General features: G+C 40.6%; 1 protein-coding gene across 1 annotated transcript in view; it reads left to right on the top strand.

The window, feature by feature from the left end:
* Positions 1-25,013, top strand: part of camkmt (calmodulin-lysine N-methyltransferase) — a 110,284-nt gene that overhangs the window by 70,762 nt on the left and 14,509 nt on the right. Inside the window, exons 5-9 of the mRNA XM_028006154.1 lie at positions 2,591-2,642; positions 8,169-8,232; positions 12,824-12,890; positions 14,705-14,779; positions 22,852-22,915. Of these exons, the coding sequence (XP_027861955.1) occupies positions 2,591-2,642; positions 8,169-8,232; positions 12,824-12,890; positions 14,705-14,779; positions 22,852-22,915 (322 nt within the window). The remainder of the gene's footprint in view (positions 1-2,590; positions 2,643-8,168; positions 8,233-12,823; positions 12,891-14,704; positions 14,780-22,851; positions 22,916-25,013) is intronic.

The raw sequence follows: 25,013 nt of genomic DNA, 5'->3' as shown, positions 1-25,013 counted from the left end.
TTTATTTATTTATTTTTTTTACATTTTTGTTAAAACTACGACTACGATGCATCTTACCTGTGGTCCTACTGCCATCTCCAAAAATCCACCGTTCAGTCAGAAACAGCCAGTCAGAGCCAAGAGAAGGGGCTTAGTGCTGTCAATCAATCTCGTGCACACGCTGCTCATGATTGCTTGTTTGCTCTAGCCATGGTAATGGTGGGAAAAAACCCCAACAAGAAATTACTGTTACAGAAAAACTGTTCATGCACCGTCAATGGAGGTCGTGCTAACTAGCCTGCGCACGCTCCAATGTGGGGAAGAAGTTGTAGTGCAACAGAGAACAAGGGTGAAGCTGTGAGCGGCACGTACACAAGCACGGTAGACAGCAATAAGACCGTCCTCCTTGTTCTGATTAGTTGTTTCTGACTGAGCAGTTCCTTTCTGCAGATTGTTCTAGGACAACTGGGAGAAAGCAGAGGAGCTCCATGTTTTTCACAGACTGTCTGTCTCATACTCTGATGACGTAGGGACAGTTTTAACAAATATGTAAAAAACCTATTTTCTATAAAAGCTACCTCCTGTAGCTTTAGCTGTAACTGGCAACCTACTTGTCAGCTTCAATTTTCTCGAACATGGTGAGAAACGATGCACGTTTGCAAAAACTGGAAACATTTCTGCCACGTCAGTCTCTATTTTCCTGTAATTATGAATTATCTAATGAATATTTTCATAAATGCTTTTAAAATATAACTCTTTCGGGGTGTAGCAACAGACCTGGCAACCTGTACATGGAGGCGATTATTCCTGAATGCAGCCAGTTTGATTTTGGGACTCTTGCTGCAGGTTTTCCCCTCTTCCTGACTGGTTACCATGAATAAAGGTGACTATTGTCACAAAATCTTTTTTTTTATTTATTTTTTTAAACAGATTCAACAATCACTTGTGTAAGTCCATCAATTACACTAGTTTTCTCTGGCTGTGCTGCTTCTCCCCCTGTGGACTGATGGTCAGCTTGCTGAAGGCTTATTTACAACAGAAACACATTTACCCATTTGGACATATTTCTAGTCACTAATCACCAAACCTACAGACCATGAAGAAATGTGGAAAAGTTTATTTGCCTTTCTTTCTAATTCATTAATGCCATGCGTTTATTTATTAAAGAAGTGAAGATACTCACATTATAACTGTAGCATTCTGCATAATATTTTTACATCACAGTTGGTCATGACATCCTGAAAGATCGGAAGAGTGGGCAGGACTCTGTGGTTCTGCACTAAAGTGGTTCAGGTTTTATGTGACAAATCAGAACTGCTTTGTGTCATTTGGTCATTATAAACCCATGTCGGGTTCCTGAAGGTTCTGTTCTGGGGCCACTTCTCAATTCATGGGCGATCGCTTTGTCAGGTACTACAAAGTACAAACGCTGTGCTAAAAACTTTGTATTTATCTGCTTGCTTCTGTCAATCATGAGTATAAACATTGCTGTCTCCTGCAGTTTACTCCAAAATATCACTTTATTACTGCACCTTGTCTTTTTATCTGCTTAAATTGACCTTCTGTAATGTTATTTTTTCTTTTTATTTTAATTTTCTTCTGCTTCAATGCGTCTTATTTCTGTTTCTCTGTTTTTCTGCAAAACAACTTTGAATTACACTTTGTGTGAAAGGAGCAACTCCAACATTTTCTCTGCATTGTCTTTAGCAGGACAAACAATTGTATCTTTCTGGTTTTTTTCTTAAATAAAAACTACAAAATTATGTTTTGCATTTTTCTGCGAATGCTACAAAACCATGACGTTATCATAATGCGATACCTACTCAGAAGATGCTTGCTCACGAAGATTCTTTATAAATTGTAGGGGGAAAAAACCAAACAAACAAAAAAACACTGCTTTTTATCTTTCGCAAACATTTACCACTTTGACACCGGAGCATTTTTTTTTCTTCTTTTCTGCGCCTTCTGCTCTTTTCCCCGTCTGGTTGTCTGCCGTGCATCAGGGCTGCCCTGAGCACACGGCTGAAAAGCGGCCGGGCGCTTTTGATTTCCACTCAAGGTGGAACGTCACCCTTTGATTTCCTGTTTTAACATTCAAGAGGCGGGAGGCGAGGAGGAGAGGGGTTATTGATCAGAGCGGTGTAGTGAAGGTCAGCAGGAAAGGGAGGAGGAAGGGGGAATCGGGGGGCGGGGGGATGAAAGAGGACAGGGGCAGAGACGGAGGGGCTGGGGAGATGAAAGAAGGAGGAGGATGAGGAGAGGGGTTGAGTGAGCAGACAAGCTGCAGGACTTTGTGGGTGTGTGTGTGCACGCGTGTGTGTGTGTGTTGCCCCTCAGATATCCTGCTGATTGAGCTTGTGCTTCTCAGTGTTCAGCATTCAGCTTTCAAGTTGATGGTTGAATTGATATTTCTTACCCCGCTGTGTTTACTGTTTGTGTATCTGCCCTGGCTCGTAGCGTAGCGTGCCGGAGTGTCTCTCCATATCTGCTCAGATCTACTGTACAGCACGTGTGTGTTAGCACTAAACTGCTGTTTTCTTTTTTTTTGTTGCCTCACTAAAGTAAATCTCACCCCAACTCGCCTCTCTTTCTCCTCCTCTCTGTCTCCCAGGGGTGCAGTGTGTGAGTTAGGAGGAGGTATGACTTGCCTTGGTGGGCTCATGGTAAGTGAGACACACACACACACACACACACACACACAAAAGCAGACTTCTGCAAGGAAAAGTGTCTTGGCTTCTCTAATAAAACTAATCATCGCCAATCAATATACGCACAGCATGACCACGCCGTGTCCTTATCTATTCAGGCTCCATCATTCACTTCCTGCGCGCTGGAATTCACGTTTAGATTTGCGAGCCTTCAGGGGGAATTTGCATGCAAACACTTTACTCACAGCAGTTTAATAAAGCGACTCATTTGTGTTCAGGGTTTACCGCCAGATTCACCGAGCAGATTATGCCTGAGTGTTTCTCCTGATTGGTTGATTTATTTATTTTTTTCCCCCCTGGAGTCTGCGTCGAGAACAGTTAGTCGTTTCTAACATTAAATGGCTTAAAAGAGAAACGTGTGCTGGAAAGATTTTGTGTTTAGGAAAAAAAAAGAAGACTTTCTAAAGTGCCACATCAAAAGTGTGTAAAAAAGAGGAAAAAGAAAAAAGAGAAAATCCTGAGAAAATAAATGCAGCGGAGTTGAGCTGCAGAATGTCTTCCTCCCCAGCTACAGTGGGAGGTTTTCCAGCAGTGTTGTGGAAATATCAGGACAGCCCACTCAATATTGAGAAATGTTCAGATTTTATATCTCAATAAAGCTTGTATTAATCATTAAACACAAGATATAAACTTAAACTGTGTTTTCTAACTGGAAAAAGTTCGGACACCTTACCTCTGTATAGCAGTTGTTACCCACTTTGGCTACATGTCGTCAGTCTGAGGCAGGTTTGCCCCACTCCTCTCTGCACCTCTGAATTATTTGAGGTGTTTCTTGTTTGTTCAGCCTGTATTAAGTCACATAAAGATCAAGATCTGGAATCTGTCCTAAAGTTCCAGTTCAGCTTCAGCTTGAAGGTTTTTTTTTTGTTTTTTTTTTACAGCTTCTTTGACATTTCAAATAGAAATACACAGTAGAAAAATTGGTTCTGATTCTGCAAAGCTTCCACAAACCATGACACTTCCACCTCCATGTTTCACAATTGATATGAGGTAGTGTTTTCTTTGTTCAGCTGCATTGTCCTTTGCTCTGGTGGCCAAATAATTTGGCTTTAGACTAATTTGTCCAAGGAAAACTAGTCTAGGAACTTGAGTCTTTCCTTAAAGAGCAATGGGTTCTTCCCCGCCTCTTTCTGATTGTACAATCCACACACTTTCATGTATGAACAGCAGCATGAACCTGCTTGCAATGACATTTAAGTTTTCAGAAACTACTTTTAGCATCAGACCTGAGCTTGTTGCCAGTTGTTTTGACTGTCCTCCGCTTGGGGACCGTCTTCTTTATAGTTAAATAGCTGATTTTTAATTCTTTTAAATCCCCCTAAAGTCTCACAGACCCAAAGCTGCTGCAATCTTGTTTCTTAGATGTTTTAGAGGGCCATTTCAGTCTCACCGTGGGGTTCACACTCGCTTTAATAGACAGGAGAACCAAATTAGTCGTCTGAGTGATGAAGTTCTCGCTTATTCCACTCCAAAACGAGTATTTTTTTTTTTTATTTTACAAAAGAAATTAAAAGGTATTTTTTAATTGTTTATTTATATCACTTAAATTGTGTGTTTAAAGATGTCCTAGGGTGTCTTAATCTATTTTATGTCTGTAGATAGAGAGATTCCTGTGATTGATGAAATTATTTAGCATAAAACGTAGTCAAATGTATGCAAACAAGCAGCCACTTTGTCACACAAGTAGTGAAACTTGAATAAGCTGTCGAGAATTTGGATGCCTGATACACTCCTCCAGACTGCTTGTGGAGACGGCCTGCAGTCTGTCAGCTATACGGCGTATTAGTCAGAGTCTTAAGGGGGCCTCCACATAGCAGGTTTCAGTGTCCCATCGATCTGTTAGATGCCAATGAGTGTGTGTGTGTGCGTGTGTGTGTGTAAAACGCGGAGTTTTATCTCCTAGCGGTCAATACACCGTGTTTTGACATTGGTGGTCTGAGATGGAATCCTTCCTTCACGCCTCTTCCCTCCTTCATCCGTCACTGACACCACTCTCCCCACATTTTCTTGTTTTTTTTTTGTGAAAGTATGATGCTAAATATTGTTTTGTGTTTGACCATTAATTCTCAGGGCTGCTGTAGCAGTAAAAATCAGCATGAACATGTGATGAAACTATCGTTTTCTGAAAGTCGGAGGGTCAATCATTACTAGTAATCCTCTAAAAGTGTTTTTGGGCATTTTTAATACGTTGTTGCCTTTCCAATGCCCTTCTACTATAAAGAAAGAAAGAAAACACTTCTCATATCTGAAAAAAAATTTATGAATCAAGATTTTTTTTAAATTGTTGGTTTCTCTAGAGAGATTAGCAGTGGTTAATATAATTTCTGCAGACTGTAGTTAGAATCATCCCGGTGCAGAGATTAAGGGACAGCAGTCGGAGTCAGAATGGATTTTTGTTAATATAAAACAACTCAAACAGTTGAAATAAGTGCTAATTTATGGCTGTAGTATTTAATTTTTATGGCTTCCAAAAAAAAGGGCATTGTTCTTTGCATTAATCAACCTAATCTTACATTTTTTTTCCTCATTTGGTCTGAAACTGAAACCCGTAACTGACACGTTGACTCTTAAAGCCGGACTGTTCTCACGTCGTGTCGACATTAGGAACATCCTTTCAAGGAATGATCACTTTAATGTTCAAAGAAATATTTGCTGTTGCTTTGCAAAATCAGCTTGGCAGGTTTTTTGTGTTTGGTTAGTAAAATCATTATTCTCACAGATTTGTGACCACTCATGAGGACACTAGCTGAGCGTGCAGATTGATGCTCATGCGTCGACCAGCTGGACTCCCGTTCTTTCAGCTGTGTGCTCTGGTGGAGCCTGAAGGTATCGTCCGTTATTTTAGCAGATGGTGGGAAGCGCTGCACCTCACTCAGTGACCCCTTCAAACGCCCCTCAGGGTTTCAACATGTGTGTTTGTTCATTTCTGCAGACATGATGGTTCCAGAGCAGGTTGTGCCATTTTGTTTATACTGATTTCGCCTGTCCAGATGTGGAGACAGGATGTGTCGCAGTAACACAATCTCAAACTGACGTTTTTTTGTTGTTTTTTTTAAATTCAGCCTTTCTTTTCAGCATTCAATAAGGGGTGGAAGCAAGGTTTTTAAGAAAACCAGTGTTGGCACAGCTTGCAATCTGTGAATGAAATAAATGACATCCGACTACTATATTGCTTTCTTAGGGCACTCAAAGATGCTTTTCAATGAAATGAGTCTTTCCCATTCACGCAGGCCAGAGGTGACAAGCTGCAGAACTGTTGCGCGTGGCATCATGGCCTCTTTGGGATAACAAGTTGCTCAAAATAAAAATCTGTTCACTTTAGCTAGAAGGCTGAAAACTGGATATCCATGAGTTGCAGAAATGGTTTATCAAACACAAAAATTCTTCTTTTTTTTCCCCTCTCACAACCATCACAGTTCCCAAACCTAATCCAGTGGAGGGCCTGTAGGGTGCGCTGCAGAGAGCATTAGGGAGACCTCAGGACTGTGTCTCACTCTAATGTTATAATGGCCAGTTATGTAATACCTGCCAGTCACTCATTCGTTTTGGCTAATGAGGCAATAAATTGCCAGTAATCAGTTGACATCTTTGACCCAAAAACCCAGTTAACTTTATTTATATAGACATGTTATTATATTATTAGTGTAGCATTGAAAAATACATATAAAAGACAATATGTGGAGCTAGTGCTAGATTTATTGCAAATACATTTTTTGCAGTTTTTATGTAGTCTTCTTATTAAAACTAGATAGAGTTTTTATACAGTCTGCTCACAAAAACTAAGCATTGTTTTTCTGAGCAGATTGCTCATTAAAACTAGCTAGCTAGGTAGTTAGTTAGCCATATACTGTTATGTTCTGTGTTTATCTGTGTATTTATTTCGAGTTTCTGTCTCTGAGTCTCCGTGTTGTCCTGTCTTACCCTTTGATTGCTCCCTGGTGTGTCTCGTTTCCCTGATTACCTCCTGTGTATTTAATGTCACCTGTGTCTCTGTGTCTTTGTCGGGTCCTTGTCGTATGCACCAGTCTGTTTGCTGTCGTTTAGCCTGTTGCTACCGACGTTGACCTCTGGCTTTTGCTCAGTCATGCTGCCTGGTTTTGCGAACTATTTTCATCATTAAAAGATCATTTTCTCACATCTACCTGGGTCATCTGCGTCTGCCTCACCACCTCACACTGCTTTTCCTGACATATGCTTGTTAGCTAGCAGATAGCTTTGATACTTTTGAGCACATTCTCCTGACTTGTGGTTGTAAGACCCACTTTTATAAGTATTTTGTCAACTAAATCTTTATTAATAGTACTTTTCATTAGGTTAGATATGTAATAATTTAATGTATGGAAAAGTGCCGTTGCTAGCTAGTTCATTTTAGCAGAATGGGCTAAAATTGAGGAAGAGAATTTGTGTTACGCTATTATTGGCAAAATGTTATGTTTCTAGCTCAAGAATGCAGTTATATTGTCAAGTTATCATGGCATTACTGCATTCAGAAGGTCAAAAATGATGTTATTTTCCGCTGTTGTGCAGAGTATAGTCAAAGATTGCTCTCTGGAGAAATTCTTGGTTTCCAATTGAAAAACGGGGTTCAGTACAATATTGGCAGCAGAGACACTGATAATTTCATCACTGATGATTTTGATAAACAATAATCTGTTAAAGATGGAGGGGATTTCTGTATTTGTAAAGGGTAAGATAATTTCCTTTAAGCCATTTTGCACGTCTTAACGGAGGTGCCAACAAATTTGACCCACTTGGAGATGCAGGCGCCCTCTTTAACAAAAGCCAACAGCCTGACACACGCTTGCTGATACAGGGAAAAGGCAGTTGTAAAGAAAAAGACCGCCAAAAAGCCGAGAGTCTACACCGGAGCGCACCCCCACTCCCCCCTATCTACATCTCCCTCGCACACGTCGAAACGCGGCGGCTCTCCATTCTCTCGACTCCCTCCGTCGCTTTCTCGTCGTCGTTTGCAGTATGCGCTCCGCAAAGTTATTTGAAGGGCATCAGGCAGGCCTGGCGAGCCGAGTGCAGAGTGACAGCGGCGAAGGGAGTGATGGCTCGGCCTGATAAACACCCAACGTCAAATGAAAAGGCTTTGCGCTTGCCATCATCCCCTGTCACAATGCAATTACCGAACAGAGTGATGGCAAGATAGCAGGCCCCCACCGCTAGCCACAATGATAAAAGTATTGACTGATTTGATTGAATGATTAAAATAATGCAGACATAAAAATGGGGTGAAGATAGAGAGAGGGAAAATGGCAGGTAGAAACGGAGAGACGGAGGGCGGCGTGGGCCGGGCTGCCAGGAGTGAGGCTTTTGTAGATACGTTTATGTCACTATTGTGTGCGTGCGTTCAGATGTTTGCTTCCTGTGAGGGTGCTGTTTTTTATTTTTTTGCACGGGTATATAGGGGGGTTGTTCTTTTGTTCCGTGTTGTTTAATTTCTCCGTCTCTTTCCTGTCTCTCCCCGGCTCTCAGGTTGCCATTTCTGCTGACGTGAAGGAAGTCCTGCTATCAGATGGGAATGAGAAGTCCATTCAGAGTATCCTTTCATCGTCCTCTCCTCTCTCTCTGTCTCTCCATCGCTGGCGTAGCTCCATTAGCTCACAGCGATTCATGTGCGATCGTGCAATTTTTGTTCCCGCGAAAAAACCTTTGCTTTTCTTTTGTCCCTCAGTGAGCTAGTTAGGCGTTTGATTGTGTGTAGATGGAAATCTATGGTGCAGGAATGTCTTTTTTTTAATTCTGTGATTAAAATGTTCACATCCTAAAGGGGAAAACATTTGGGGGTTTTTTTGAGTTTCAAATATTTATTTTCATTCCTATCAGTATGAAAATGTATTACAGTGGATACCATCTCATTGGATTTATTGACACTGAGAGGATTAGCATCCAAAAACGAGAAGCAATCAAATTTAAAGTCCTGCAAATTGGGTTGGAAATGCTGTTTTTCCTGATGGTTTGTTGCCTTAGCTGTTAGCTATTAAACATTAGAGAATCATGGAGCAAGTCATTATCAGACGAATTAGTGCAACACTTTTGCTGCTTTTCGTCAAGCGTAAATAAGGCTAAAATTACGGAAAGGACCGTTTAAAAAAAAGATATCCGCTTTTATTTGTAAGATTTGGATGAGAATGATGACTACAGTGCAAAGTTTCATATCTGAATCAACAATTTAAAGAGGTGTCTCTGATTTGCTTTAACTGGAGCTCTTTCACTTAAGAGGTTATAATCAATCATAAGTTTACTTGCGTTAAATAACTTCACTAAAGTGAAGTTTCAAAGGAATCTAGTAGTTGTGGCGAGGTCAAGACGAAAGTGGACTTGAAACGGCTTCACTCTCTAAAATGCGGAGCCATGCAAATTGTTTTTTTATAAGCTTTGATATGCTGCCAGGTTTGCAAAAGAAAGTTACTTACACAAGATTTACATAGACTGTATTAGAAGCAAAAAACCTTTTTTATTTCACTGCCAGCAAAACATGTTGCCACATATTTCACATTTGGGATGAGGTTTGTAGGTTTTTATGTTGCTTTTGAAGTTGTGGCCTCTTCCATTCTGAGTGGCCTTTCAGCCAATGTTGGGACTGCGCATAATGACAGTCTTGTTCCCACTTTAACAAAAACATGAGGTTGGATGCGGCTTTATTCACGATGAACCAAATGTTTGGACAACTTGTTTATTGTCTTAAAAACCTCTGCAGGCGTGCCTCTGCATTACTCTTACGTGGGCAAATAGAGATAACAATTTTAATCCTAACGGACCGAAAACATGAAATTGTTTGTGCGATTTTAATTTCAGAAAGTGAGAAAGGAGGGTCAGTATCTTTTTAAAATGTGTATGTAAACATCTGTTTTCAACCATATATCTGTTAGTCATTCCCAATCATGATTCATTTGGAAGTGATCAGCAAAAAATAGGATTTTTCAGTGTTCTTTCAGCTGACCGCTAGTCAGGCTGAATTCTGCCTTTTGCAAATTTTAACCCCCACACTGTAAACAAAATATTTCCTGACCCAACTTGACTCAGTCTAGTTCCCTTGTTGCTTTGACTCAGCTAAGTTGTATCGACTTTAACTGTCAAGTTCAAAACACTTAACAAAAGCTGTTGGTATATCTTCAATTACGTTGACTTAACTGTCTTTAGCAAGTGTATTAAATTAAAACTAATTAGTTAAGAGAAATTCAGAGCGAGAAATGGAATTTTAAAAAAAAGTTGCTCCAGTTTATTCAGCTAAGTTTTTATATTATTACATCAAGTTGATTTAACACAAAAATGTACATTTTTGTAAATTAAATTAAAGTGAAGTCAACTATAAGATGTTGGTTTCATTACAAATTATGCTTGTGACTGTAAACGAGGAACACAAAGACTTATGGGTATTATTTTAGTCAAGTCAGTCTCTGCCTAAATGCTAATTAATCATCATTATTACATAATAATTGAGAAGTAATGCATCCAAATGTGAAGTCCATGCTCAGTCTTATTATTGGTGTTTTCTGAGTCAGAAATTAGGTTTTTTTTCCCACTGAACTTGCAGCTCGTGACAGAACAGGAGTGCAGAAGAACAGCTGGGCACAATCTGAGGAGGGGGCACCTACCAATCGCAGCTGCCAAGTTAAGAGCACTGTGATTGCCATCCTGTCAGATTTAGTTTTGAGAGTTTATCTAATGCTGAGGGTGTTAGGGTGAGAGCTTGAAGCAAGCGGGAACAATCAAGTTTGTTTAAAATGCTGGGTGTTTTATTTTTCTTTCTTTTTTCTTCAAGTTCAGACATGTAATTATGTTTTTAGAAGAAATCCTTAGGTGAGATTTTTTTGGTATCGTTTCTTCTTTAAGTGGGGTATTGATCGAAACACGCTCCTCTTTTCGTCACAGATTTTCTTCCCTCATTTCATTTCATCTTTTTTTCTTCCTTTAATCCTTTTAGATCTTCCAGTAATCAATGGGCAGCGCCGCAGAAAACGAAAAAGCAACTTGTTTTACCGTCTGTTAACAAACGAAGGAAATCTAAATATGCATCTCTCTTTCCCCCGTTGAGCGATGCGGCTCTTCCAAATTTAACCCTGCTTACAGCATCTCTGTCCCAGCCGGGCTACAATGTTCCTTCTCTGACCACAATAAGACCAAACAATAACATTGCGAAGACTGTAAAACACACACTTGGACACGCAAACAATACGCCATTGACCGGCCGCTTTGTTTCCTAGAACAAACACTCGGGGAGAATTGTAAGTGAATTCAGAGCGAGAAATGGAAGCGAGTACATACACACACACACACACACACACACACACACGCAGAGAGAAAAGGTGGGGCGTGTGTGTGTGTAGAGGGTGGGTGGTGAGAAAGACTCAGGATTTGTCCCGGACTCTGCCAAATTGATCCATTCACACACTTTGTGGTATTTCCTCCCGTTGAGGCCTGAGCCGTGTCCTAATGGCCTCTGTTTATCTCGCGTGGCTTTATTTTGCGGTAGAATGGACAGCGATGGTGGCTGTTGATAGGGCTTCAGATTTATTCAACGAAATAGATGAGAAGATACGAAAAGGAAGAAGAAGTTGTGAGTGGATGGCATTTACTGTACACGCTCTGGGAAAATAGATTTCCCACTTTTCGTAGAAGTTGTTGACCTCCTTTATTGTTGTTAGCCCTCCCGCCCCGCCATAAAAAAAGAAAATAAAACATTCAGCGAAGAGAGCAGAAACCGCCGCTGCTCTGACCTTGAATACTCATGTAGGAAATCAATGGAAATGTTCCATTAAGTATGATTGATGCATGTCATTGGTCGCTGCCTCTCTGCCTCAAGTGATTGAAGAAAATGACTTTTTTTCCCCCCACTTTAAGGCTCAACAAGACTCAAATCTTTATTTGATTTTTCAAATCTCTTTTTTTTTTAAACTACTGTGCATGTTTTGAGCTGGGCACAAGTGTGTGCGCGTGTGTATAAACTTTTCTTCAATGGTGTAAGCATGTTTTGACCGGCTCACTCCTTTGAAGGTGTTCCGATTGTGTGCAAATAAGACGCATTTCTGCATCATAAATGCTCCTCACGCGTGGGTAACCTGTGTGTTATTTGTGTTTCGCGGCGTGGGAGGCCTCTGAGATCTATGACAGATTTACAGCGATGAGTTTATCACATGTTCCGGCTCTCTTCACCCATCCCTCTTGTTTTTCCTCCCCTCCCCCCCTGCCTTTGTCGATTGGATTCGTCTCAGCCCTTTGCTGGCTTTAAAGACACGGAAATCCTAATTGAATTGCTTTGCAACTCCACTAGTCGCTGTATTAATAGACAACTTGACATCAATCACTCTGCCTTTGTGTTTCTTCATGTGTGTGTGTGTTTTTTTTCTATCTGTAGTTAAAAGCCTTTCCATTGATCCAGTAAGAAGCAGCTGTGATGTAGCGCTCCGTCCCTGGACATCATTTCTGCTCACTCATATTTTCCTCCATGCGGGTGTTGTTGACCATGCAACGTGTTTCCCACAATTCTTTAGTTTTATATCTTTTGATATCCTTCCCAGCAACATGACATCCACATTTACAATGGACGTACTCTTACATTTGCTTTAAACTAAACATCGTTTTGAAAGAGCTGATTAGTCAAACATTAAGTGACTGTTTGTCTGCTGAACACTTTTAGCTCTTTGTCCCGAAATAATTTGTATCTGTTATGTCTGCTGATTAAGAGCTTTTAGAAAAAACAGTGTTTTCTCTGGAAGAGAAAATGCATTTTTTGTCAAATGTGCTGCTCAAAGCAGTTCCAGTATGTGAAATTGTCCGTCCAAGAAAGTCCTAATGGAAAAACCTTTCTGGGTTTTGTCAGCAAAAACAGAACAAATTTTTGAACAAGAGCATCTTCACCTTGAACTTGACCTGCAACTTGGAGCACCTTGATTCATGAGCTAATGAGATTTGAGCACCAACAACTTTCTTTCATGGGACTTTTTGATAAGTTATAAATGGCCATGTTTAATTTTCAGTTTGTGTTCGATGTAATTTTCTTCAGTGCCGACCTGTAAACATGAATTATTTCAGTTTTAACCTTTGTGAGGTGAACTGTAAAGGGGGTAACCTGCGCCGCCACCTCCTGCCCACATTTTAGAGATGAATCCTTGACCGTTGCACCTCAGATGTTCAGAGAGTGGTCGAGAGTAACAGGCGGGCCGGAAAGTTTGGGTCAACGCACGTATCGTCAAGGTAAGATGCTGTTCAGTTCAAGACAATAATCTTTTGTTTGATTTTGTTAATGGTTCTTCCTCATTGGTTCCTCCTCAAACATGAGTTACACTTGTTTGAACTCGTGATCACTTTTTTTAGCTGTTGTATTGTTTAGAAGCTTTCTTGTTATCACCAGAACAATATTTTTAGTTTAAGGCGTTTAGATTCGTAGTCTCCTGCCAGAGGCTCCTGAAAAGTGCTGAACATAATCATTGGCTGACACTTGGAGGTGATAAACTGTGGGCTAGTTTGAAGTCAATTTGTTTGATTTTCAAATGTCTGCTGTGATTTAAATGCGACTTGGTCGACACGTATTTGTGTCGTTGTATCGTCTGAATCTCTAACTGGAAATACAGTTGCTTTAGATATTCAGCGTGAACGAACAGGTCCCGTTTTGAGCGTTCTGCAAATTAATTGTCGGGCTTTAAAGTCCAAGCAGGCGCATAGGATCATCAAAGAAACGTGACCCTCTTTGATGAGGATCAATGGTCCAGAAAACATGCACACACTCCTCATATGCAAGGACAGGCTAAAATGAACCTAATTGTTGTCCCTGTCTCAAAACCCCCCCAAAACAAAACATTTTCCAATGACTGTTCTTTTTGTTTTTTATTTTTTTTAATTTTTTTTGCTCCCCTTCGTCTTCTCTCTCTGTCTCTCCATCCCTCGCTCCTGAGCATATTTACATGAGTGGTAGATGGAGTGAAAAAGTAAACGTATAATTAGGCTACATTACTTTGATTGTTTTCTTTTCAGATTATGCCTACTGTCATCTCCGCGCCGCAAGAGAGGGCGAAGGCCACGATGCGATTGTGCTAGGGGATGGAGAGGGAGGGGCATGTCGTGCGAAGTCGTTTGCACACTCATGCATACGTGCGAGCGTTGTGTGTTGGGGCCTCCCACTGTGAACTGAGATTGTATTTCTAGCAGGGCCTAATGTTTTGTTTACTGAGTGTTAAAAATGCCTAATTAATAATCCCCCCCCCAATCTGCCTGACAGTGGGAAAGAGAGAGAAAGGCAAAGTGGCGTGGAAAAAGAGGTGAAGAAGAAAGCTGGGCTCTTAGAGGCGGATTTCAGCGGGACAGAAAACTGCAGCGGCATCAGGATGAACCATGCGTCTCTTTCAACAAACTTCCCTTTAAGAGCGATATTTATAAAACAAGTTGTGGGAATTTTACTCTGACATGACTACAATTACATGGGTGCGTGATTAAAGGCATGCAATTAATCTAAAAAGTTGAATTCGTTGATGTTGCAAGACAATACATAAAACACTTTCTGATAGATATATTCTGTACATATGTATACATCTATATACAGTATATATGTATTGTGAATCATTGCATTCTAGCTGTGCCCCGAAGCTCGACTTTGGCAATGTTCTCAAAACCAGAGAAAATAAATAGAAACGCCGGGGGGTTGAAAAGTAACCTGCGCGGAAGGTGGGCTTTTTCTCTCGGTATGTGTGTCTTCACAAGGTATAAATGTCAAGTGTCATGTCAGACGCTCCCTTGCTTTATCCCACAGACGTCATGTCTTCCTCTCCGGTGCGTTCTCCTGGTCTCTACTGAGGCAGAAAAACAGTGGGGGTCACAGAGAGCGAGGTGTCAGACAGCCAGCAGCTCAGTGCTGCAGAGGAAAAGAGCAGTGAAGGTGGAGAAAGAGAAGACGAAGACAAAGAGATTTTTCTCCATGTCGGGGTTTTTTTTTTTTTTTTAGCAGCCCCACTTGGTTTCTTTCACCACCCGTCCAAACGCTGAACTTTTGTCTCTGTTTTATGTGTGTGTTACAGGGTGCTTAGGTGGGACTGCGAGGTGGACATTTCAGCGCTGGAAGGTCACTTTGATACCGTCATGTGTGCAGACTGGTACGTTTACACACACACACACACACACCCCCACACACAGATTTATCTCCGTATGTGTCCGCTTCTGACGTTGTATCACTTTTTGCATGACGGTCCCTGCGTGTCACCCCCTTCACCCCCACCTGTGCCTGGACCTTCCCCTGATTCGGCCACACACACACACATCCATACGCATGCTCCGATGCCCGCACGCATCCATTTTACACCAAATTGCCTCGTTTTCATGCTTAGTGTCCCAGCAAATGGATGACTTAGGCAAATTGCAAATAATTGCGCCTTGACAAGAAAGGAGACTCGGTAAGATAAAGGAAGAGTCCGGGGAGGAGCGGAAACTGAGATGGAAATGGAGAGATGGAGCAACATAAACACAACAATTAGCCCATCAGATATTAAAATGTATGTGACCATCCAGACAAACCAAATCTTCTCCTCTTCTGCTTAAATGCCAACAATAATGAAGGTGAGGCTCAAAAGAAACATGCACTAATAAATCCAGGTCAAACTTTTAAGAAATTCATTTTAGTAGAGGTTTTATTTTTATTTAAAAAATACTGTGTTTGCTTACATTGCTGTGTGCTTTTGTTAAATTTTTTGTACCGTTTTAGCTGTTTGAATTGTCAAGTGTTTTGGTCAACGTCTGTTGACTTTTAATGTGCTGCATAAATACATTTGCATTGCATATTAGGTAAAAGTTTGTTTAAAAAAATGTATTGAGAATTGGAAAGTTAATTAAAAAATAGTGTTCTCCATGGATGCCTTTAAATTTTGGACGTTGGAAGAACAAACTCTTTCATGACGATCACAACGGTCAAAAACATCTCCAGGTCAGTTTGACCATCCATACTACCATTATGCAGCCAAACCTCGCAATTTCTGTTCATCCTACTTACGTTTTACCCAGGAACAAGCTATTTTAGGCAAAATTGACTTAACCATTACATATCAGTTTATTTGTTTTTCAAAATTGGGCAAATAAAAAAAATCTGGAAATAAATTATCATAAAAATACTCAAGCTAATGTATAAAACACAGTATAAACTTGTATTTTATGCAAAAATAATAATAATAAAACAACTGTAGGTCTGATACCAGTTTATTTGATATATGAGATACAATAATCGCAGCATACATTTTTGAGAACTAAGAATAAATCTTACTGTTGTCCACACAATTCTGGGACCATAAGAAATCTAAACCGAAGCAATTTTTTTTGTTCTGATTTCTTTACTTGACATGGTATTTCTATATTGGACACTACAATATGTTCAAGAGTAACACTATTGAAAAAGCTTTCGCATGCCAGCCTTGTGCCAATGTGATCACTTTTTAAATTCAATCATCAGATCGTAGATGTTCACTCATGGATGAAGTTGGAAGAAGAAGGATTGGCCAGAACCGTGAGCCTTTCATAAGCCGGTAGCGATTCAGTTTCGAAGCTGCCGGACAGACCAGAGAACCCCAAATAAATGATCAGAGTGAATTGTCAATGTCTGACAGTGGAGTCTGTTTGGGAGATCTTCCACTCACACATGAAATCTGGAGGCCATTGACAGGATGCCGAGATTCGTTGCGACATTATGAAGGCTTTGGGGATTGTGGTCGACATTTCTCTTTGAGATCACCTGGAGGCCTGAGACCCCACCTGCAGAGTTTGAGTCATGGTTTCAGTTTTTAGGTAAAGAGACTGAGTGTGTTCCATCTATCAAGAGTCCAAGCCTCTCTGGGAAAGTGTAACTTAGGGAGCCTTGTACTAATTGGTGAGCACCGAGTGAAACCTTTAGCTTCATGGACATACTGAGAAGATTGTGGTAGTTTAGCTGTCGAGACCACATGTGGTGTGGCCTGGGGAATTTTATGGTGAGTGTTGTAGGTGTATCAGGAGCCAGGAAAACTTTCTATCCTTCTTCTCAACACAAAATTGAGCAGATTCTGCTAGAGGACTGCCTCTTGTCACAATCCTGTTTGATGGATGAATAGAAATGAAGTCAAGTGATAGTTTTTTGGAGTGGAGGGTTGTCTGGTTTGAGAGCTCGGTATCTTGCCTTTGCTTTTTGCATCTGAGGTGGTTCTGTTGTCATCCTCGTGCCACTTAATCCGCTAACTAGGAAACGCAAAAATAAAAGCTCTCAATTTAGCGGTCCGTCTACATTTCGACCCTTATGTTTGGTCATGAGATATGGATCGATGTCTGTGACAATGAGTTCCTGAGATTCCTCCAAAGATTGGGTGAGGAGGTCCACCATGTGGGTCAAACCTGGGAATGGCGCTGCTTCTCCGATGCATCAAAGGAAGTACTTTGAGGCGGTTCGGGCATCTGATCATGACGCCTCCTGGGTGGCTCTCTCTAAAGCGTCTCCTGGCAGATCCCGCTGAGAGGAGACCCTAAAGGCAGACCCAGAACTCCCTCAGAAAGATGACCTATCTCATCTTTTTTTCCAAGTGGAGGATTTGAAAGTGTGGCTGTGTTCTTAAGCCTCTCACCTTCTTTCAGTCTTTGGGTGGTCCCACTAACACAGTCCCAGTAATTCCTGATGTGGGCAGTTGTGTTAAAACTCTTAAAGGGGCACGGGGAGGGGGGGGATACACATTTTCCAACTTCACAAACACTGAAGAAATCCAGGTTGCATAAGGGTGTGCATCTCTCTGCATAAGTGTGTGCAATGTGTGCTAAGTGCTGCATTAGCAAATGGCATTATCATTATTTTAATGTCATGGTCATTACAGGTAATAGTCAGGTACAACACCCATAGAGAGAGGGGGTGCAAGCAGCTAAAAGAGGATATTTTACAGCGGACTGGCACATTTGCGTGACAGACAGAAGCAGAATGTCTGAGTCCGCAGTAAATTGTATGTGAGGTTTCGATATTACAGGTTCTTTTCCCCCCATTTATCACAGCAGAACTCAAAGCCGAAGCCGCGCGCGTGCGCAAGAGCTGGAGGTTGTTTTTCTGTGTGGTCCCCCAATTTTTTTCCGCATGTAAATGCAAGCGAGCGATTTGTGCGATGATTGCGCTGCCGGCAGCCGGAGAGCGACGGCTGTCGAATTAACGCGCGAGTCGTTGTGACGATCACCTTCGAAAAGGTCAACAGCAGCAAATTGCACTCCAATTAATTACAGCTTCTACCAGTTACAGTGGATCTACTGCTGAGAAGAGAGGAGGAAGGAAGGAAGGAAAGTTTGACTCGGCTGCCAGTTTTGTGCCCTTTTCTTGCGATTCTCTTTCCATCTTCGGTGAAATCGTGTTGCTAGAAAGTTAAACGGCATCTCGAGACAGATCTAACATGTGGGATGAAATTTGAACTGCACACCTTTCCAAGTTCCTTATTGTACATGTTGGGCAACACAATTATTTTTCTAATAAACACGGCTAAAGATTCAATTGCAGATTTAAATAAAAATGAGGTGGTTCTGTTGTCCATGCTACAGACAAATAAACATTTAAATGTGCACGAAGACACAATATAGGCAACAAAACAATCTGCTCACCGGGAGTAAGCATTGGGAAACACACAAATTGCTGGAGTGTCATCTGTCTCCTCACTTTTATGGCTGGCAGACACGGGGAGACCTGGAGAGAGGGGGATTCCTGCATTGGACATGTGGATGGCAAGGAATCTTTGGCCGGGACGCTCGGAATGTCTGCCTTCTCCAGACTCTGCTTGTGTGTGTGCGTTGAGATAAAGCTCTGCTTCTGTGTCTGCATCATTGTGAAATAGTCCATGTGTGCATGCGGTTTTTGTTTGTGACAAATTGCTGGCTTTGCTGCGTTTTAGCTTCGCTCAAGCTGACTGTGTTGGCTTCCTGGCATGCAGACGTCTGTCTGATCACGTGTGTCAGTGGTACTGTAGAGAAGATTTTTTTAAAAAAGAAGATGAAATTAAGCGGTGTCACTTTTCTAAAACACAAATGCTTGCATTCTTATTAGATGTATATTTGAGTCTGTGACAGACGGACGACCTGTGCCAGATTCACCCTACCTTTCAGCGATTGGCCACTACTTCCACCGAAATCTGTCATGTACACCGTGCTGTTAATGAATATTTATAATATTTGCAACTTTCGAATGAATCCTGTCACTCTCATGGTGCAATACAAGATGTATTCATTCACAAATCACACAAAATAAACTCTTCCCTTCTCATCTCAGACTCTGACATTAATTCGGATCATCCGTCTGTGGTGATTACACATCAAAACATGAGGGAGAGCACCGTTAAGAAAACAATGAGTAACACTTATATTGATGAACATGCAGTGAGTTTAACCATGGAAATTACACACTGTGGAGAAGAAACCTAATTCCCCACAAAGATATTTGTAAAATAAATAAATTCTGCCTGATTTCTTTTTTTCTTTTTGCATAAAAATCAATCTTTTTTGTAGTAAAACAGTTCCTCTCTAAAAATTCTTTTATGCGGCAAGATTGGCCTTTTGCCCCCTGAGGGGTTTGAAAGTGTGAGCCGTTTTGCTTTCTGCAAACACACCGCTTGCAGAAAGCAGTGTCTACCTGACCTAAATTTCTTTTTATTATTGGTATAGGCCTATATTAGTATTTAGAGTGGTTTGTTTTAATTAGCTGTAAGTGGAAAATCACCATAATTAACACAAGTAACGGCCTTGAAACATCCATCTGTGTGTAATTAACTTATCTAATGTGCTTCATTTGGTGATAAAGTTCCAGAAATGGGCTTTCCAATAATATTACAGTTTATTGAACGGGTCTGTACAGTTTGATCTCCAGCCAAGCTTGGTTTTGCAACATTTTCTGGACACGTAGAGAAATTATAATGAGAGAATGTTGCAGGCTAAGTTAATCTCACGCTGTACAACACAGATGCTCTGTCTGCACTAATGAAGATTCACTCTGTGTGGCATGCTAACGTGGCTGCTTCTGATTAGTCGGCCAATAATTATTTGACCACTAGAGCAAATCCAGTCCTCACAAGATAATATTTTGCAACGTTTTGATGCAACACACCTGAATCTAAAGATTATTTGGTTACCAGACCTCTCAGGACCTGAATTACCTGCTGTTGAGCAAATTGGGTCATTTGATTTTGGCCTGTTGGATCAGGAACTGTTAGCTATTAACTGACTTTTTATCCCAACATGATGAGTTAAGCATGAAAAAAAGAGAAGAGAGTTATATTATGTCATAAAGTAGCTTACTTTATCCAGAATACCATGTTGTTAAAAGTCAAAAGTTTTGACACAGATTGTGCAGGTTTGACTGCCAGCTCAGACTTTTACTGCATCTCTTTTATCAACTTTTCTGTGGCGCTATCAAATAAATGCAACTGGTGAGAAAAAAAATCTTTTGAAAGACATCACACTGGTGATACAAGACATTTAGAAACAATTACTACTTGGGGTGCTGTGGTGGCGCAGGGGTTAAGCACAACCCACATAAGGAGGCCATAGTCCTTGACGTGGCCGTCGCAGGTTTGATTCCTGGACTGGTGACCTTTGTCCTTTGTCGTACATCTCTCATTACCTACTTTCCTGTCTGAGCACTTTCAAATAAAGGCCATTTCTTTTTTTTTTCATTTCAAAAAAAGAAATGATAACCACTTCCACATTTATATCTGTAAATATTTCCTTAAATCAAATACCTCTTCAATTTATTCAGACTTTATTTGGTCACAGTTTCAAACTTGTCGTCGATCTGAGGAATGAGGCTTTACGGATCGCATTCGTTTCCACAGTCTCACCCTCACATCCTTTACAAATATGTAGGCCTACGTGTCAGCAGACAGATATAGAAGCAATACTTAAACACGGTCTCACACAGCCGCGCTCTGACCTTCGACCTCCAGTCAGGTTAAACGGGAGTTCACTGGGCTTTTCTGGATGGGAGGGGTCACGGCCAGACAATGGGGCCCCGACTGTCTGGGTGCATCGTGAGTGACCTGGAAGCCCTCTGAGGGGGAAGACGACTTAATTCGGGAGCGTGACCCTGACATTCAAACTGTGTGTTATAGATGGCTTCATCTTGTTTTCTCTACTAAAAAATCTTCCATATTGGAAGTATTGTCGTGAAAAAATTGAAAAATGTGAACTTCATAAAACCTCCTGTGATGAGCCTAGCTTCATAATTAACATCTATTGACTGACGCACTGCTGTCTTTGAAATAATTTCGTAGTATTTTTGCGACGAATGTCATCACTTGCCTAATCTATGTTGGAGGTTTTGGTAGACTTTTAATTTCTTGTATGTTTTTTTTTTCAGTTAGTTATATATTTTATGTGAAATTACAATTTTGAATGAATCTAGATTCACTTTATTTCCTAGCTAATGATTTCTATCCCTATTATAGTTGCATTTCTTATCACAGCATCACCGTTTGTGTGTCATGGCAGCAGCTTTTTCATTCTTCTGGTAAACTGTTGCCCCCTGAATAACACTCTGACCTTCCCTTGGCCTGTGTGTGTGTGTTTCTCAGCTGTTACCTCCACCCAACGAGCTCACTTCCTTGTTTTCCTTGCCACTCACTTTTCCTGTGATTTGATATGTTTGGCAAAATAACCCAAACAGAAACCTCTCACCTCTACAGTCAAATAAACTTCTGTCAGCCCTTAAAAGAACAATACATTTTCCTCATATACAAACACATCCTGTATTTTCTTTTGGTTCCAATATGGAACACATAAATTAGTCTGTCAAGCTGCATTAATTGTAGTTTTGACAGATTAAAGCACCTTAATAAACACAATTCTGTGGAAGCTTTGGCAGAACAGAGGCGTTCTGGTTTGAGCACTTTTCGTGCGTGACGGAGCTCATAGGATTTTCTAAGAGGAAAGGTGGAGACCATAACGGGAGGGACGGAGTCCAGATTGCCACGCCACTATCCAGGTGGACGGATGTGCGGGATTATGTCAAATGTGCACCGGATTGTTGCATTTTAGTCAAATTACTCCCTCCTTATCTGTGACCAGAGGCACACACACACACACAGAGAGAGACTTTATATCAGTTGCATAATGGCTTAAATTTGTCATTGTGGATAGGCAGTTACTCTGTTTATAATTATTGTGATTTTTGTTACGCTGCATCCTGTCAGCGGTTCCCAGTCTGTATCAACACTGTGGGGATTCTTCTGTTTAAAGGAGGAAACTCGAGTTTTTGTAATGTAAAGCAGAAATGCTTGTTTTACTTATAAATACTAGAATAATGATGCTCTACTTCTGTATTAATACAAATGAATTCTTTTGTTTCCAAGAGATCAGGGCTATAAATTTGACTTCTCCCTCAACGCTGTTATTGTTTGCTGCTGAAATGTGTTTCTTTCAACTTTTTACTGAGACAGTTTAATCCTCGCCTCTTAATCTGCGTACTGCTTTCATATTTTTCAAGGTGCCGTTGTAGCATTTTGACGGGGCAACAACAAAATGTATATACAGTACAGACCAAAAGTTTGGACGCACCTTTTAATTCAATGAGTTTCCTTTATTTTCATGACTATTGACATTGTAGATTCACACTGAAGGCATCAAAACTATGAATAACATGTGGAAATATGCACTAAACAAAAAAGTGTAAAACAACTGAAAATATCCCTTATATTCTAGTTTCTTCAAAGTAGCAACCTTTTGCTGTGATTACTGCTTTGCACACACTCTGCATTTTCTTGATGAGCTTCAAGAGGTAGTCACCTGAAATGGTTTTCACTTCATAGGTCAACCTGCCCTGTCAGGTTAATAAGTGGGATTTATTGCCTTATAAATAGTCATGAAAATAAAGAAAACCCATTGAATTAGAAGGTGTGTCCAAACTTTTGGTCCGTACTGAATATACAGTATATATATATCTGTCGACGATGCTTTCTGTGCATGCTGGATGTTTTTTTGACCTTCTGTATTCCTCTTAGTGCCTCGACACCGGGCTGAGCTGGCTGCTTGTTGAAAACGGGCCGAGAGCATCTTACTCATGCAAATTGTTTTTCTCCTCTCCCTCTCTGCGAATTTATTAGAAAACAAAGCAAAAAAATAAAAATAAATAAATAGCCTGCGGCTTTATCGGCCCTGCCATCTGCAGAACTCATTCTAACCTGAGCCTCCATCTCCCTTTCAGTTTGTTTCTCGACCAGTACAGAGCCTGTCTGGTTGATGCCATAAGGAGATTACTGCGACCCAACGTAAGTGCGTGCGCGTGTGTGTGTGTGTTCCTGTGTGTCTACTGTATATATCTGCTTATCTTCTCCTTCCTAACTCACCTCCCCCCTTTCTCTCAATCATAATTAGGCAACTCCCCCACCACCCAAACCCTACACACATTAATAAACTAACAGGGTTAATATCATGTAATACTTTAATGCTTATTATGATCAACTTGAATGCGGCGCTCTGATCTCGGTCTTCCTCTTCCGTTCCCTTAATCATGAATCCAAGGCAACTTCTCCCTTTTGGCCCCGCGATAAGACCCCATGCTGTGACAGTCAAAGCAAACATGGGGGTGTTGGTGGAAGAGATAGGGTTGAGATTCAGTTCATCTGAGGAAAGACGGGGTTTGTTCAAGTGCAGAGGCCAAGCTGCCATAGGGAGATCAGTTCAGGAAAATGCTACATAAAGCATGGAGATGTTAAGAAGAAGAAGAAGAAGAAGAAGAAGGGAATAATGATACAAAGAAATTATACAGCTGCTGTAGTGGAATTTATTTATTATTAGGAAGGTTGTAAATATTTTACATTTTTTTTGTTCATACGTAATGAAATCTTACCCCTTATGCATGTTCTTGTTAGCTTTTGAGATTTTTCATAAGAAACAAGTTATTTTATTTATTTTTTTAGATTGAATTAATTTCAAAGCTAAATCTGGCAGGCGTATGAATACTTTCAGGCTAAACTTTAGGTCCGTTTAGCAGAAACAATCATAAACGCAAAACCGTCTGATTAGGTGTGATTCTTTGTGAAGTCAGCTGAAATAAGAAACTCTGTCAACTCTATTGGTTTGTTTGTTGATTTGAATGTTTTTTTTTTTTTTGTCTTTACATCTTTTGAATATAACTATAGTGTAAAAACTTGATTGCAAGGACTCAGGATTATGTTTTTAAAATAAAATAAAATCCTAAACAGTTTCTCAATGAATTTTGATAACTTTAACAAGAGTTAAATTAATTCACCCCTTGGCAAAATATACCCTCCTAAAATCAAAGATTGTTCATCGCTGATTTAATGGCCTGATGATTCTGTCTTGTTCATGAGCTGCTAGCATGCCGTCATGAGTTTATTCCACATTGTACTTTATTTCTGTAGTCGTAGAACCACATTTCTGTACGGCAGAGAGTTGGAAGTATAGAAGGATGTACTTTAAATCACCAATCGACTAAGCAGGTGTGAAACACTCATCAAAGATGGCAGCTTTTTGCACCGAGAAAAAGTCGTGTAGAGAACTACAAAAGTAGGAAATGGTGAACAGATGAAATATCCAATCACTCTTCTAAAGCTTCTCAGGACACTAGCATAAAATGACTTCATCCTTCCTCTTCTTTTTTGTGTAAATACCCTTATCTATGATCCTAAAAGATCTGAATACATACTGAATTCCCATGTTTGGTCTTAAATTAACCTTTCGACTGAGGAAGTCAGTTGGCAAATCACATGTGAGAAAACGACAAAAACCCAAATAATCCAGGGAAACAGGAAACGGTGTTGAAAGGAATTTATTCCCAGACCACCAGACTTCCCAACAAACTTGTGGAAGCATTCTGCTCCCGAAACTTAACTTAATGTTTCTGTGAGCTTCCACAGCTTCTATTGAAAGGTTTTAAAGTCACATGCAAATGTTCACATGTTATTTGAGTAAGGAATCTGCTTGGTTATTGTTAACGATTCGTGTAGGCGTTAAATTTAAACTTGAATGTTGAAATGCGCCTTAGAGAAACGGTGCAGACACGAAGGTAGCGACAGAAGTAGTTTGCCTTCACGCTGCTGACGGGATAAGTGAGCTGCCGTGGTTTTAATGCTGAAAGCTGACAAATGACGGGCGCGACATCTGGCCGCTGCCGTACAGCTGTGCGTTAAGGCTCTTCGTGTCTCTGTCTTTAATCCGGCGGAGATAATTCGGGGGGCTAATATGATTTGAGTGTGGGCCATCAGAGTGTTGCTGCCACAACAAGCTTTGGCAAATATTTAATAATTTGCTAAGCTGATTAAACAATTAACAAAGCAATTACTTCTCCCTTCTAATGGCACTAATTTGTTGTTTCTGACAAAGGTGGTCCATCCGTTGGGCTGT

Source organism: Xiphophorus couchianus, chromosome 22, assembly GCF_001444195.1.
Source record: "Xiphophorus couchianus chromosome 22, X_couchianus-1.0, whole genome shotgun sequence".
NCBI classification, from domain to species: domain Eukaryota; kingdom Metazoa; phylum Chordata; class Actinopteri; order Cyprinodontiformes; family Poeciliidae; genus Xiphophorus; species Xiphophorus couchianus.
The sequence above is the reverse complement of the archived record's forward strand: the minus strand, read 5'-3'. Positions and strand labels throughout refer to the sequence as shown.